General features: G+C 36.0%; 1 protein-coding gene across 2 annotated transcripts; it reads right to left on the bottom strand.

The window, feature by feature from the left end:
* LOC109348261 (DNA damage-binding protein 1) lies at positions 164 to 14,371 on the bottom strand. Of its 2 annotated transcripts, XM_019588599.1 has the most exons (15): positions 14,011 to 14,371; positions 13,476 to 13,610; positions 13,229 to 13,308; positions 12,943 to 13,026; positions 11,722 to 11,806; positions 11,191 to 11,357; positions 7,058 to 8,999; positions 6,292 to 6,602; positions 4,912 to 5,227; positions 4,606 to 4,761; positions 3,975 to 4,113; positions 3,414 to 3,490; positions 2,609 to 2,757; positions 1,862 to 1,970; positions 164 to 779 (listed from the first exon to the last, which is right to left on the bottom strand). In XM_019588599.1, exons 1-15 carry the CDS (start codon positions 14,206 to 14,208, stop codon positions 579 to 581), a joined length of 4,149 nt encoding a protein of 1,382 aa, XP_019444144.1. In that variant the 5' UTR covers positions 14,209 to 14,371; the 3' UTR covers positions 164 to 578. The 2 variants fall into 2 exon arrangements, with proteins under 2 accessions (XP_019444144.1, XP_019444143.1); XM_019588598.1 differs by lacking the exons at positions 11,191 to 11,357; positions 11,722 to 11,806; positions 12,943 to 13,026; ... (1 more) ...; positions 13,476 to 13,610; positions 14,011 to 14,371 and adding an exon at positions 9,143 to 9,250 and having other exon boundaries at positions 7,058 to 9,016.

Here is a 14,853-nt window from a genome sequence, read left to right on the forward strand (position 1 = left end):
TGTTCAAATCAGCCATTAACAGTTAAAAATAACCTTATTTTATAGCAATAATCGGACAAAAAATGCAAGCAGCAAAATCAGATAGCAAAAGAATTGTCAAATGATAATTTCATCTAAAGTTGAAATAATGGATAGGTAAGAAAAAAGTATCAAGAGGTCAAAAGATCACACGAAAATAATATATTTATTGAATATACACTATCATTACTGTTTTATTTAAAAAAAAGAATGCACCTCTCACTAATTTCACTATTGTACAGTTTATTGTGCCAAAGCCCTTTTCCTACTGTATAGTAATTTCTGAATACTACAACAAATACAAAGACAAGAAACTATCTGTTTCAGAAGAAGAGTTCAACTTTGTTGTCCAAGACTAACAAACAGCATAGATTGGAATTACCATGACAATGAAGCTTCCCATGTTGTTAGCTTTGGACAATTAATGGTTGGATCAGGAAATCATAGGATAATAATTTGTCCTCACATGTTGTAGTTGGTTGTTCATTTTCCATTATGGCTATCTCACTTTCCATATACCATTGTTTAAAAAAGGGGATTGAGGAACAAAATGTATATATCTAGTTCAGTGCATAATGAACTCTTTCAAGAAGTTGAACTACCTGGCTGACAGAAATATGAGGAGGTAGGAATGGCTTTGAGCTTGGTTTTACTGTTTTTGGTGGCGGCTCTGAAGAAGACAAAATCATCTGTTGCTGGATATTTGTTAGCTCCAAAAACTGGGTCAACATGTCACCATCGAGTATCTTCGGCACTCCAACCTAAATATAAAATAGATGTCAGCAAAATAAAATAATAAGAGAAGAAGATGTATATACTGATAGGGTAAGAGGTTTTTACACTGGTATTGTATATTCACCGAATCATCCACCGTTAAAATTTAATCATCATTGACTTTTAAATATAACTAATACAATTAAATGGTGGATGACGTTGTAACTATGTATAAATCTTTACACTGACAAAATGCATAGATATTACACTCAAATAATAAATGACTACAAGAACAGGAACAACAACAAAGCCATTTCCAGCTAGGTGGGGTCAGGGTCAGCTCCATGGATCAAACCACTCATGTCATGTCTGTAGAAAGGCCATTCAAATCCACGTCCTTTTTAATGGTTTTCCCTGTATTTTTTATCGGTCTCCCTCTACATTTGACTATTAGGCCACTACTTTTCTTACTAGGACTTATAATGAAGGCAAGATTCTATCATCATTTCCTCAAAAGGTGTTACCCCTAGTTTATAAAACACTCACCCCGAATCTTATCTTGTTTAGCTTACAGTCATTCCCAAAGGAACAAGAGAGAAAAATCAAGGACGAGAACAGCAAAAATTATTCCAAGTAATGGATGTGTCAAGATTTTAACCAATTAGTGAATATTTATTAGATGGAATAAATAACAAAAGATAATCGTGAAAGAAAATAAAATGAATCATCATAGGATAATAAACCATGAGTCCCCCCTCACCCCAATGCTTTCAGGATTTTTTCAATAGTTTTAAAAAGAACAACGAATTTGCAATCATACTCCACTAACAAGATGGCACATATGTGAGGAAGTTAGATATTGGACATAGGTAAGCATAGGAAGAATTAGAAGGTAAATTTGGATCAGCTTCTAAAAATAATGACCAGTGAGGATTCTGAAACTATAAGATTTTTAGGCAGTGGGTAAAAACTAGAGCTATAAAGAGATAACAAGGAAAGTAAAGACAAGCTAGCATCCAATAATAACCTAGTAATAAAGTAATTAACTAGCCAAAAACAATTAGGCAATATATTTAAAAAAAAACCCAATAATTAAAAAGCAATGAACGTCAAATTTAGTAACTCTTACTGGATTTTCACGGCTACGGAACTCGTTATGATCGTTTCCAAGAACAGGCGCTGTCAGATGATGGGCAACAAGTCTTGCTTGCACCGCTTCTAAGAGCTCATATTCTTCCCTACACATAGGATAAATGGTATTTGCCAGACATGTCAAAACTCAAATCCAAGTCAAAAGGACAACATTGCCCTAACCCAAAAACAAATCAATCCATTGAAAGTTGAATACTTAGGCCGTACTTCATAATGTTTTATATTCACTGTTTCATATAAGTTTTGGTTAAATTAATTATTTGGTCCCCATAGTTTCACTCGATTTATACATAGCTTCTCATAAGAAAAATATCAAGCTTCGCAAAAATATAGCTTCCTTATGACAAAAAACTCGTCTTCCCTATACTGTTATATAATATATGTTTTTTTCATATAAAGAAATCAACTTATAAAACTCATGTACAATTTGCCCTAACCTAGCAACCTGAGTTGATAACTGAAATGATATCATTTTCATTTTAAGATTGACATTGAGCACAATAGTGTTGGGACAAAATTTACTCGACCCAATCACTAACTTCTAGGGTCAGATAACATGACCTATTAAATCATTTCAAGCATTCTATTGGACACACTGGACTGCTATATCTATATCAACCAACTTACATGAGAAAATAGAAATAAAAATCAAGCACGGGTAAACAGCCCTTAACAATTATTCTCCTTGATATTTATTAAAGTTGCTGCCAAAACTAGTTGGTACCTTGATAAAGGGGTGAAGATGATTATGCTTCCTAACAGAGTACTAGCAATAATAGTATTTTCAGTATTTATCATTGAGTCAACATTTGTCTTGGGAGTATTGCCACCTTGCAAAACATCATCAGCTGGAAGTCTGTATGAATATGAGCCCTGAAATAATAATAGATAAAAAAACATAAATGACACTAACCAACAAAAAACCTAATGGGTTAAAACACACAAGTGAAGGAATAGAAATAAGAGTGGCAACAAATTGCGAAGTTACAGAACAAAACATTACAAAATCCAAAAGCTATAAATGATAAATTACTTTGGATGTCCCTACAGCTTCACTGAATTTTCAAGTAGGTCCCTATAGTTTAGAGTTTTTACAGGGCCCCTATTATTTTAAAAATATTCATTAGCTTCTTCACTCTTAGGCAGTTTGTCAAAAGTCCGGCCATGGCAGAATGCAGTGGTGGATTTTAGACGGAACGCCATTCACCATCCAATTTATGACGGAGGCCACCATTTGGGGTTTATGAGCCACCATGATGGTGAAGGTGCATGGCGGATATGGAGGGGGTTTTGGGTTGGGTTTTATTACCCCAGGGTACTTTAGGATTTTACTGGGTCTTTTGGTGGGGTAGTATTTCATTCTATATAAAAACCATCTCTTGCAGAGTAACTCGCGTCACTATGGCAATTGATTACAGTACACTGCATCTGCAAGCTGCCCGCTTTCAAATCAAATTTCCACAAAAACTTATGACATGATTTCTAATGCAAATTAACAACTGTTCTCCCAGGATGTTTAAAGTATATACCTTTTGTATGCTCATGGCTACCTCAGCCATGAAATAACCACAGCTTAGTATCAAGTTGCTTTCATGACTTGCATTGTCTGAGGCAGAAGAATAATCCGGGTGAGTGAGAAATAAATAAGCAAATAGCTTTAACCTTTAAGCATGAAAATAACATTCTATAACCATCTAAACCACCATTGTAATATAAAACACAGGCCATACTATATTGCATCAGAATTAAGTATAAAGACCTTCAATTATGACAACAACTGTACAAATGATAGAAACCATATACAAACTACATCAGTGACCATGAAGGTCCATTTGCATAACATGAACTACAGAGACGTATTTACTCCAACAGTGACTAGGAAATTCCATTTGCATAACATGAACAGGCACGTTTCTTAACAGGTTTCGAATTACATTCATGAATGTTTTGGTTGTCGTAAAAGCAAATAGTTCATATTTTGAAAATCCTGGTCCCAGAGAAAATAGAATTTCAAACACAAGCAGTAACCCCGGAATTAAAAAATGGCTAACAAACACCTGATTAGACAAAAGGCTTTAGTTCAGATTTACCTTCCAAATATTCTGTACATAAAACAGCAATGCTTCCTTTGCGATCTGAAACAACTGCTGTTTCAGTATCCATAAGAATGCAATCAGCAACTAACCTCTGTGATGGGTCACAGTAAAGTTGCTCAAACTTTCTTGCTTCCTAGCATAGAAGATACAAAATTAAACAAGTTAAGCATTGCTTTTTCTTAAGATAAAACTATAAAGCTATGTCACCAATAACCAAATAACAAAATGAGGACCATGATCCTACCATGTCAAGCATAAACATTGTGAGCTAACTTTCAATGCAAAAGGAAATGAAGGGAGAGGAATGAGGTACCAAAAATAATAACTACAATGATATAAATACAAAGTTTAAGGAAAATATGTTAGCCTTAATAACTAAAAAAGAAACAAACAAAACAACAATATAGAATTTATTTGTCTATTTTTATTAGAAAGAAATATTAATAGCAGGGAAGGGGTAATATACAATTAAAAAAACATCAATACAGAATTGCTCTTAGTCGTGTAACCGGTGTTCAACCGAAAATCTACCAAGGGCATTCCATAAAAAGCAATTTAGTTATTGGTTTCCTATGGTTTTTAGCTTTAAAAAATAACAACAGAGACGGAAGCCATCATCACTCACCTCATGGTAATGATAGAAAAGGATACCATCACGGCAATCACCAACTGCAATTCTAGTAGAATCTGCAGTCAAAGATGTTACCATGAAGCGTGTCCTTCCCACAGCAAACCTTCTCACTCTTAGGGGATGGTCACTTGGGAAACCACATACATAGAACTGAATAACAAGAAAAGAGCTCCATGAGAAGATCACAAAAAACAAACATAGATACGGAAGCTTCTGATGTGGAAAGAGAAAATGTGAAACGACGGAGCAGTAAGGAAGTGATAGAAAGGGTGCAAAAAAGGATAGAGTTTCACCACTTACGGCATTGCCAGCAGATGCCAAGAAGTAATGATCAGTATAAGGACAGATTGCAAGTACCATTCCCTGCCATGTAGTTGCATAAACCAATCGAAACTGCCATACTTCATTTTCATCAAGTTTGATGCCATCAGAACTATTGTCATCAGGGCTGCTGCCAAGACTGCTGCTTGAAAGCTGCTCAGGAGCATATGCAACAATTTCATGGAATGGTGAAGTCCTTTGAGATGATGACCCAACTTTTGAACAGAATGTCATTGAACCACTATCTGAATTTTGCACATGATCAAGGCAGAGAACAAGAAGACGACCCTTGGCGCTGCCAAAGAAGCATCCAATTATAAAATGGTAATTACTGTGAAGTGCATAAATTTCCAAAATACAACTAATGGACAATGATATCAAATAACTTGTTTTGACATTGTACATGCAATACAGGATTATCAAAGACAGGTCATGAACACATGTTTTGGTAGAAGATCATAAACGTATTTTATTAGATATACAGATGTAAAACAAATATATCACCCTAAAGATTTTATATAATTTTGAAAACTTTCACCTTCACTTTATGTGATGTTATTTTGGAAATACATATTAGATATTTCTTATAAGGAGGTGGAAAAATTGAGATTTTTTGGCTGTATTCTAAATTTGTCATACCTAGCCTTACAGAATCCAATTAGGCAAAAATCAGCCCAAAAGTAGAATTCTTGATGTGTGACTAAAAAGCAGATTGGTGAAATAGGGGGAGTTTCTCTTGAAGGCCAAATAGCTTATTGCTAAAATGCAGTTTGGCATAATCTAATTTTGTGTACACCTAATAACTGTGTTTTCAACCAACAATATCTTGACTGAGCACACAAGCCAAACATGTCATAAATCATATTGTAAAAGATTCCAGTGTCCTTCAGTTTAGACCTGTCCGAAAAGGAGAGTGGGTGACCATTTAGAAGATTACACTGCCCCTTTTAAGCAAATGTAGAATTTGAGACTTTCACAATGAAGAACAAAGGTTTTAAGTTCGAGGTCTTATATTAGTAGGTGAAAGTGATTGTTGCAAATGGTGATTACATGTTACTAAATAAAGCTTACTTTTGAAAATTCACTTTATACATCATACCGACTATATTTAGCTTAATATTGCATTATTGCACACTTCTGTGACTCAATTGTCACTGAAGCATGACTTGAACTCTTCTTTTGGTGAGTTGAGGTGTGTAAAGACTCCTTCAAAAGTAACTTAGAAGAAGCTCGCCACAACTTGGTTCATTTAACTTGAAAAGCCATATGCCCATGTGCAGTTCGAAAAGATGAGTCACCAGCAATTTGATAGTAAAAGCCTGGTCAATTAGCTTGGGATATAAAGCTAAAATGTCATACCTCTCAGCTTCACCATTGGGCATTATGGCTGGACCAGAAGACAGACTAGTTCCAACTACAAGCACCTGCTCACTTCCAACTCTTATTAATTCCATGGATTTTCCTGTTTCTCCAAGTTCAAGTCTAAAAGATGACAGCACTGACCCACTTAAGGGATCCACACAACATATGTCAGACAAACATGTACCACAATTGAGTTCTGTCCTCATCACAAGCAACATCCGGCTTTCATTGTGATACAGGACCTTCCGTGGAGTGCCCTCTAAATGAAACTTCTGCACATTAAGTCTCTTGCTCTGCACCATCTCCACCTAACACATCATGTGATAAATGCATCGAGACATCAACACAGAGCCACAAACAAAATCAAATCAGGAACGCGAACAGTAGTTATTTGGCTTACTTCTAATTGCTAAGTGATAAAAAATGACAAGGGGGAGAAAAATCAAGGAACAAAAAAAGTAGTAGAGTAGACACCATTAAGAAACAGGACCAACAAAAAATATTTAAGATACGAAAAGAGACTCTCTAAAGAAATTAGACCATTTTTATTTTCTCCTCTACCCAGTGCCTCCTTAAGCATGTTACATGAGTCAAACTAACCCACAGTAATAATAACATGTATATCATATCTTAGGGCTTTCTGCACATATAAATCTGAAATCTAAAAGCATCTTCCAGTGCACTGTAAAAGAAAGAGCAACCAAATAAATAGTGGGGATGAAGAAATGTGGCAGCAAGCAACACTGTCGTATGATTTTCTTACCAGATGCAAACTGTTCTCTGCAACAAATAATATTCCTTTTGGACACTCAACAGAGCTAACAGGAGTCACATGTGTGGATGGCTGAAATGAGATTGAAGTATAGGAAAGGCTGTGTCTTGCAGTATGCAACAACCAAGGTCTATCACTCAGAGCAATTATATCAGCATCAAGTGTGTCACCCAGGGGTACCAAGAAAACTGGAGTAATGCCGATGCGACGAATGGCAATCAATTGAAGAGTGGAAGGAAGGCCACTCCTCTTGTCAAAAACATTAGTCACAGAATTTACCAAATTTATAGAAGATGGAGCAGTATCCGCCACATTTAGTGGTGATGAAGGACATGGTTCTGCCGGCCACTCAAAGCGAAGGAGCATTCCATTCCTCAATCCAGCTAGAACATAATACTTGTCAACAAATACAAGACGCACATCTTGGGGTACACACCCAGTTATAGCAGTTCCCATAGTATTTGTTAATGAAATTGTCCCACGAGCAACTACAGTAACACCGTCAGATGCAAAAGACCAAATTTCCACAGAAGGCTTATGTGTGCCAATAATAAATGTCTTATTGTTGTCCACCCCACTCAAAAAGGAGGACATGCAGCTATTATTTGCTGAAATGGGTGAATGTGTTTGTTTTTGCTCATTTTTTTGTCTAGGGATGGAAATGCATGATAATTCATTCTGCAATTCCAAATGCTGCATTTCATAAATTTCATAATGAGAAGCTGATAGCAATCTAACCCCAAGGATAAACAAAAAGGATGGGTTAGATGTTGATACAACAACAAAGTTATGCCCAACCACCCCTAAACTGATATTCACATTGTGTGGGGACCAAGATGTGCAAATAGGAGAGGACAAAGGGATACCTTCAGGGTGAGCAGCCTTCGTAGGCAAACAAAGCCTAACAGTAGATTGGTGGATCTGAACAAGCAAACCATCACTCACAAGGCCACATGCCAAAGTACATACATTAGGATGGAAACCAACGGAATCAGTCACATCAGTAAAACTTAAGCCAACTGACAATATCCTGGTCTCCTCAACAAACGACAGAACTAGGAAAGAATGATATGAATCAGCAACTTTCATTCGAACTGTCCAAGTGCCAGTTACACCTTGATATATAGGAGCAGTTCTAAGTAGCTTTTCTACACTAATACCACTCCGAATAATCCTTAATGAACCCTCAGGTGCCACACCACAGCAAGCAAACATTTGATCATGCCTCTCATCATGATAATCCACAACTGTCATGTCCAAGATTGGTGCAATGTTTTGAATAGGGTTTGAATGACAAAGCCTTCCATCTTCCAATTTCAGGAGCATGCCATCTCCCATTTCTACAAGAGCAGCCAGATATCCGCCTTCAACCCACAAAAGTGCTTTACAGGGTAGACCTTTATAGAGACACTCAGAGAGATTAACATTAAGGTCATCAGGATCAAAATGAATTTCAATCATAAAAAATTCTCCACTATCTATACAGAAGATCATCCTAGGATCTTTTCCATTTTCAGGTTCCCAACACCATGAGCATACGTACTTATAACTTGAACTTGTACTGCCATTGTCACTGTCTATGCACATAGGATCATAATCACTCAGCTCCAACAAAGCACAGGCAGCAACATTGAAGCGTTCATCATCAATATCGTGTAATTTACATGAGTCTTCAACATAAGCCTGCTCTTCCACGACATTAGGTAAAAAGTTTAAGCTAGTTCTATAGACACAGCATGGATTGTGAGGATCTCTAAAATCCATTAAGAGAGCATCACCAGCCCTGAATAGAAATGCAAGTCCACAAGAATTAGGAACTTCAACAATGTCATGCGCTAGGGGCCCAGCTTCAACATACATGGAAATAACAAAGATTGTATGTGCTTTAATATTCCATTCCAATAACAGCAATTCATTTAGAAGTGATCCCTTCCTGTAGAGCACAAAAATCTGAGGTTCAGTAAGTATACATCAACACACAAAGAACAAAGACAACAGACGCTAACTTCCATCATAGAGCAACATTCCGGACTCAGAATAATCACTTGACGATGGTTAACATATGAATCACCATACCTATTTAGAATAACAGCTAGTAAAGGATTTTCTTCCTTGCTTGGTTGCTTGGAATTTTGCGAAATAAAGCACATGCTCCAAATAGTACCACGTATACTGGTTCTCTGGATGCTTCTGGAAGTACCTGCAGCTGCTGGACCTTCCCCTTCAGAAGGATATGTTATTCTCTGGAGTTGAACAAAAAAGATTAGGTAAGTATATTTCTTTGGGCAAAAGAATTTGTTTATCAAAATGGGATAAATTAGAACATTCAAAAATGATAATAGTGTGTAATAATTCTCAATAGGACATCATAAAAAGAAAAGGAACTGTTAAAACAGGAGATCAAATCTCTCCAATGATCTCTTTGAAGATCCGTCAAACATCATTAGCAGAACACCATAAAGGCAGCAACACAAAAAATCTTGTCCTACATGTATTTCTACATCACAGCCTAATATTACCAATGAAACAGTTGTATTGCATATGCATTATACCAACACACATGCATGCAGATTTTGTAAAGTGTAGGATGGTATAGTGGCTTTAGACCTCATCAATTATATCATTGCCAGTCGTTGACATCGAAAAGAGAACCAGCCGATCCTCATATGCACTGGCAGCAATAAAACAACCACTGCATTAAGAGAGTCGAGAGTTAGTAATGTTCACAAAAATTACCGTGCTTTTTTATTTGTCCAATTTAACATAATCCAGAAGTGCACTCTATTGTGCTTGTGCAAGCACAAAATATCTTAGCCAAAGAATGAAAAAATATATCCCCATTCTATTATCAATACAGAGCAATCACAAGTAGTTAGATTTAATGATTTACATATAGTGAAGTAACTCGGTAAGCATTGATGACTACTTTATTGAAAGGATTTAATTTTGATCCACCGAGACAGTGTAAATTATTTTGCACAATTAATGAAAATATGGTGCCATGTTCTTGAAATAGAGCTAAAATATTTTTTTAAAGAAGGGTGGTCCAGTGCACGAGACTCCCACTTAGTGGGATCTGGGGAGGGTAGATGTACGCAGCCTTGCCCCGCAAGCATAGAGGTTGTTCTTCTTTATGGAAGTGAAAAGTCTAAACTACCATAATGATTTGTCCCTTTGATGTTAACTGATAGCTTCACATTAATATAATGTGCAATTTAAACTCTTACTCTGAACCCCACAGTAGGTCAAATACCGTATGGGGTAGGGGCATTATAACAAGAAAATATTGTACTCTCCCGTATTTGTGTGATTTAACGAGTATATTTCAAAATGCATCATACTACACGCATTTTATTGAATGAAAAGAAGCCCGGGGCAGAAGGGAGTAAAATAGGAATGGTAGAGTCACCTCATCTCAGTCCAAACCATTACAACCTGAACCTGAGCCACAGGCCCACAAGTCAGTAACTCAGTATTGTTTGTAGACATCAAGAGATCTTATCATTAATATGACCTGTTTATGAACAGACAAAGTGACACTTACATACTTAAAAGCTTGGCAAAGAAACCTAACCATGGTATTGAGGATAATATATTACAGCCTGGTACAAATTGAAAAGATACATAAAATTCCTATCGGTAGAACCCTACAATAATTGTCCTAAAAGTTCATAGACCAATTACAAGGGCAACACTATTATTTTAAGTCTGTGAAGCAATTAATATATGCTTACAGAGTGAGAGTATAACACACAACAGAGATAACAACAAAGATAATGTAGATGCCTTCCTAGAAAATAGAACACACAACAGTGAAAAGGCCATCACCTGGAATCAATTGCTAACATTCTTCCAGGAAGATCTCTTGGGTTTCCAGGATGCGCTAGGGGCCCAGCTTCAACATACATGGAAATAACAAAGATTGTATGTGCTTTAATATTCCATTCCAATAACAGCAATTCATTTAGAAGTGATCCCTTCCTGTAGAGCACAAAAATCTGAGGTTCAGTAAGTATACATCAACACACAAAGAACAAAGACAACAGACGCTAACTTCCATCATAGAGCAACATTCCGGACTCAGAATAATCACTTGACGATGGTTAACATATGAATCACCATACCTATTTAGAATAACAGCTAGTAAAGGATTTTCTTCCTTGCTTGGTTGCTTGGAATTTTGCGAAATAAAGCACATGCTCCAAATAGTACCACGTATACTGGTTCTCTGGATGCTTCTGGAAGTACCTGCAGCTGCTGGACCTTCCCCTTCAGAAGGATATGTTATTCTCTGGAGTTGAACAAAAAAGATTAGGTAAGTATATTTCTTTGGGCAAAAGAATTTGTTTATCAAAATGGGATAAATTAGAACATTCAAAAATGATAATAGTGTGTAATAATTCTCAATAGGACATCATAAAAAGAAAAGGAACTGTTAAAACAGGAGATCAAATCTCTCCAATGATCTCTTTGAAGATCCGTCAAACATCATTAGCAGAACACCATAAAGGCAGCAACACAAAAAATCTTGTCCTACATGTATTTCTACATCACAGCCTAATATTACCAATGAAACAGTTGTATTGCATATGCATTATACCAACACACATGCATGCAGATTTTGTAAAGTGTAGGATGGTATAGTGGCTTTAGACCTCATCAATTATATCATTGCCAGTCGTTGACATCGAAAAGAGAACCAGCCGATCCTCATATGCACTGGCAGCAATAAAACAACCACTGCATTAAGAGAGTCGAGAGTTAGTAATGTTCACAAAAATTACCGTGCTTTTTTATTTGTCCAATTTAACATAATCCAGAAGTGCACTCTATTGTGCTTGTGCAAGCACAAAATATCTTAGCCAAAGAATGAAAAAATATATCCCCATTCTATTATCAATACAGAGCAATCACAAGTAGTTAGATTTAATGATTTACATATAGTGAAGTAACTCGGTAAGCATTGATGACTACTTTATTGAAAGGATTTAATTTTGATCCACCGAGACAGTGTAAATTATTTTGCACAATTAATGAAAATATGGTGCCATGTTCTTGAAATAGAGCTAAAATATTTTTTTAAAGAAGGGTGGTCCAGTGCACGAGACTCCCACTTAGTGGGATCTGGGGAGGGTAGATGTACGCAGCCTTGCCCCGCAAGCATAGAGGTTGTTCTTCTTTATGGAAGTGAAAAGTCTAAACTACCATAATGATTTGTCCCTTTGATGTTAACTGATAGCTTCACATTAATATAATGTGCAATTTAAACTCTTACTCTGAACCCCACAGTAGGTCAAATACCGTATGGGGTAGGGGCATTATAACAAGAAAATATTGTACTCTCCCGTATTTGTGTGATTTAACGAGTATATTTCAAAATGCATCATACTACACGCATTTTATTGAATGAAAAGAAGCCCGGGGCAGAAGGGAGTAAAATAGGAATGGTAGAGTCACCTCATCTCAGTCCAAACCATTACAACCTGAACCTGAGCCACAGGCCCACAAGTCAGTAACTCAGTATTGTTTGTAGACATCAAGAGATCTTATCATTAATATGACCTGTTTATGAACAGACAAAGTGACACTTACATACTTAAAAGCTTGGCAAAGAAACCTAACCATGGTATTGAGGATAATATATTACAGCCTGGTACAAATTGAAAAGATACATAAAATTCCTATCGGTAGAACCCTACAATAATTGTCCTAAAAGTTCATAGACCAATTACAAGGGCAACACTATTATTTTAAGTCTGTGAAGCAATTAATATATGCTTACAGAGTGAGAGTATAACACACAACAGAGATAACAACAAAGATAATGTAGATGCCTTCCTAGAAAATAGAACACACAACAGTGAAAAGGCCATCACCTGGAATCAATTGCTAACATTCTTCCAGGAAGATCTCTTGGGTTTCCAGGATTAGATAGTTCAACATGTGTTATGGGAAAAAACCTACAATGGTGCATAGAGAAAAAAGAAGGAAGCTTAGTACAAAATAACATACAGGGTTAAGGACAATTACAATTGAGTGACAGCTAGTTCTTGACTTGTAATTAATGGTTATTCAATTCTGGATACGCATTGATCCATCAAACGAGAAATACTCCTCAATAATACTGTTACAAAAAATAAAAAGATAAAAGACAAAACAAACCTGTGCATTTCATTGCAAAACGTGAGCAACGAAAGTTTCCCAGAATCAGATAGAGCAACCAAAAGGTCTTTACCCCACATCTACAAAGCAAAACAGAATCAGATTGAATAAGATTTAACCTTGCCAAAAATAATTGTAATCTACTCACCACAATTAATTGCATTCAACAAAACAGATGCTTTTTCGGGGGGAAAGCAGATTTACTAATCTACCATCATTAGATGAAAATGAAATGACTAACACACACCTGTGGATCGCGGGTACGGAATTTGTCATTCCAGGGCAATATGGCAAGATCCTTAATGGTGCCAAAAACGGGCTGATCACAAACAGAATGTACATTTCCGTCCTCACCGATCACTGCCAATTCTATAGATGTCTCCTAAAGCCACAAATCAATAACACTATGAATTATTAATTAATAGTAACATAAGCATAGCATATGTAGCATAGAAGTTCAGATTTTGCTTGGGCTATATAACAAAAATAAAATAAAATAAAATGGAGATGAATGACATCATTAATTAATAACAACACAAACATAGCATATATGATAAACAGGTTCATAATTTAGTTGTTATACAACAACAAAAAAGAAAAATAAAAGGTTTGAGATTCTAAATTCAATCAGCAAACCTAACCTCGGAAAACAAAAGCTATAGAGCTTGATTTCAAAATCAACAACACTATCATATGCAACTAAACCCTAAACCTAACAACAATAACAACAACAACAAATAAGAGAAGTGATTGTTTGAAAAAGGAAATAGAAAGAGATTGACCTTAGCGAAAACGACGTCGTTTGAGGTAGGTGAACGAATATGACCGTAAAGGAGTTGAAGAACAACGCTTCCTCTGAGAACGCACTTGGAAAGGTAATAACGTCTGGCAGATGAAGAAGAGGAGAAAGAGCGAGCAGAAGCACCACCGCCAGCACCACCGCGCTTAGTGGAAGAACACTCTTCCTCGGTAACCGCCATTGAGAGAGAGAGAGAGAGAGAGTTTTGAGTTTTGAGTTTTGAGGTTTGAGTTAGGTTTTTGAAATGAAGAAGAGTGAAAGAGTTGGGGTTAAAATAGGAATATAAAAAATGGTATATTGAAATTATGGTGCCATTGGAACACTAAATGATTCTTAATCTTATTATAGAACATATGCTCATGATGATGATGAGGATCAGAGTATCACTATTCATGCACGCACTCTATTGCCCCTTTTCTCTATTATTATTAATAGTGCTATAATATAATTCAATTAATCCGAATTCATAAAAATATATTCACCGATAAGTTTTATTATTCATATTTAATTATCATTCAAGTTGGAGAGATATAAATTAGAAGGAAGAGGGTATAAAACATGGAGTTTAAAGTGAAAGCAGAAGGAAGAGGACATAAAACATGGAGTTTAGCCTAGATTTGGAGGTACATATGAAGGGTGAAGATATTAACAGTGTTGCAAAGGAATCATAAAATTGATCATTTTTCTTTGGAATATGAGGGATTAAATTGATTTTTTCCTCTAGAGCAAATTAAAAATTCCAAAAAAAAAAATCATGAACTATGAATATTTTAAGACATAATTTTTTGGTTTCCCATAGGCATCGTTACACTAGAGGCAATTTTGT

Source organism: Lupinus angustifolius, chromosome LG05 (genome assembly GCF_001865875.1).
Source record: "Lupinus angustifolius cultivar Tanjil chromosome LG05, LupAngTanjil_v1.0, whole genome shotgun sequence".
Lineage (NCBI taxonomy): Eukaryota > Viridiplantae > Streptophyta > Magnoliopsida > Fabales > Fabaceae > Lupinus > Lupinus angustifolius.

What these genes read in the sequence shown, in the direction of transcription:
- LOC109348261 (XM_019588599.1), bottom strand. Translation starts at nt 14,208, where the DNA reads ATGGCGGTTACCGAGGAAGAGTGTTCTTCCACTAAGCGCGGTGGTGCT. An exon ending in GCAATGATATAATTGATGAG is followed by an intron (nt 11,358 to 11,721) that starts GTCTAAAGCCAC and finishes GTTCAACTCCAG; the next exon opens with AGAATAACATATCCTTCTGA. An exon ending in CAGAGAACAGTTTGCATCTG is followed by an intron (nt 6,603 to 7,057) that starts GTAAGAAAATCA and finishes ATGATGTGTTAG; the next exon opens with GTGGAGATGGTGCAGAGCAA.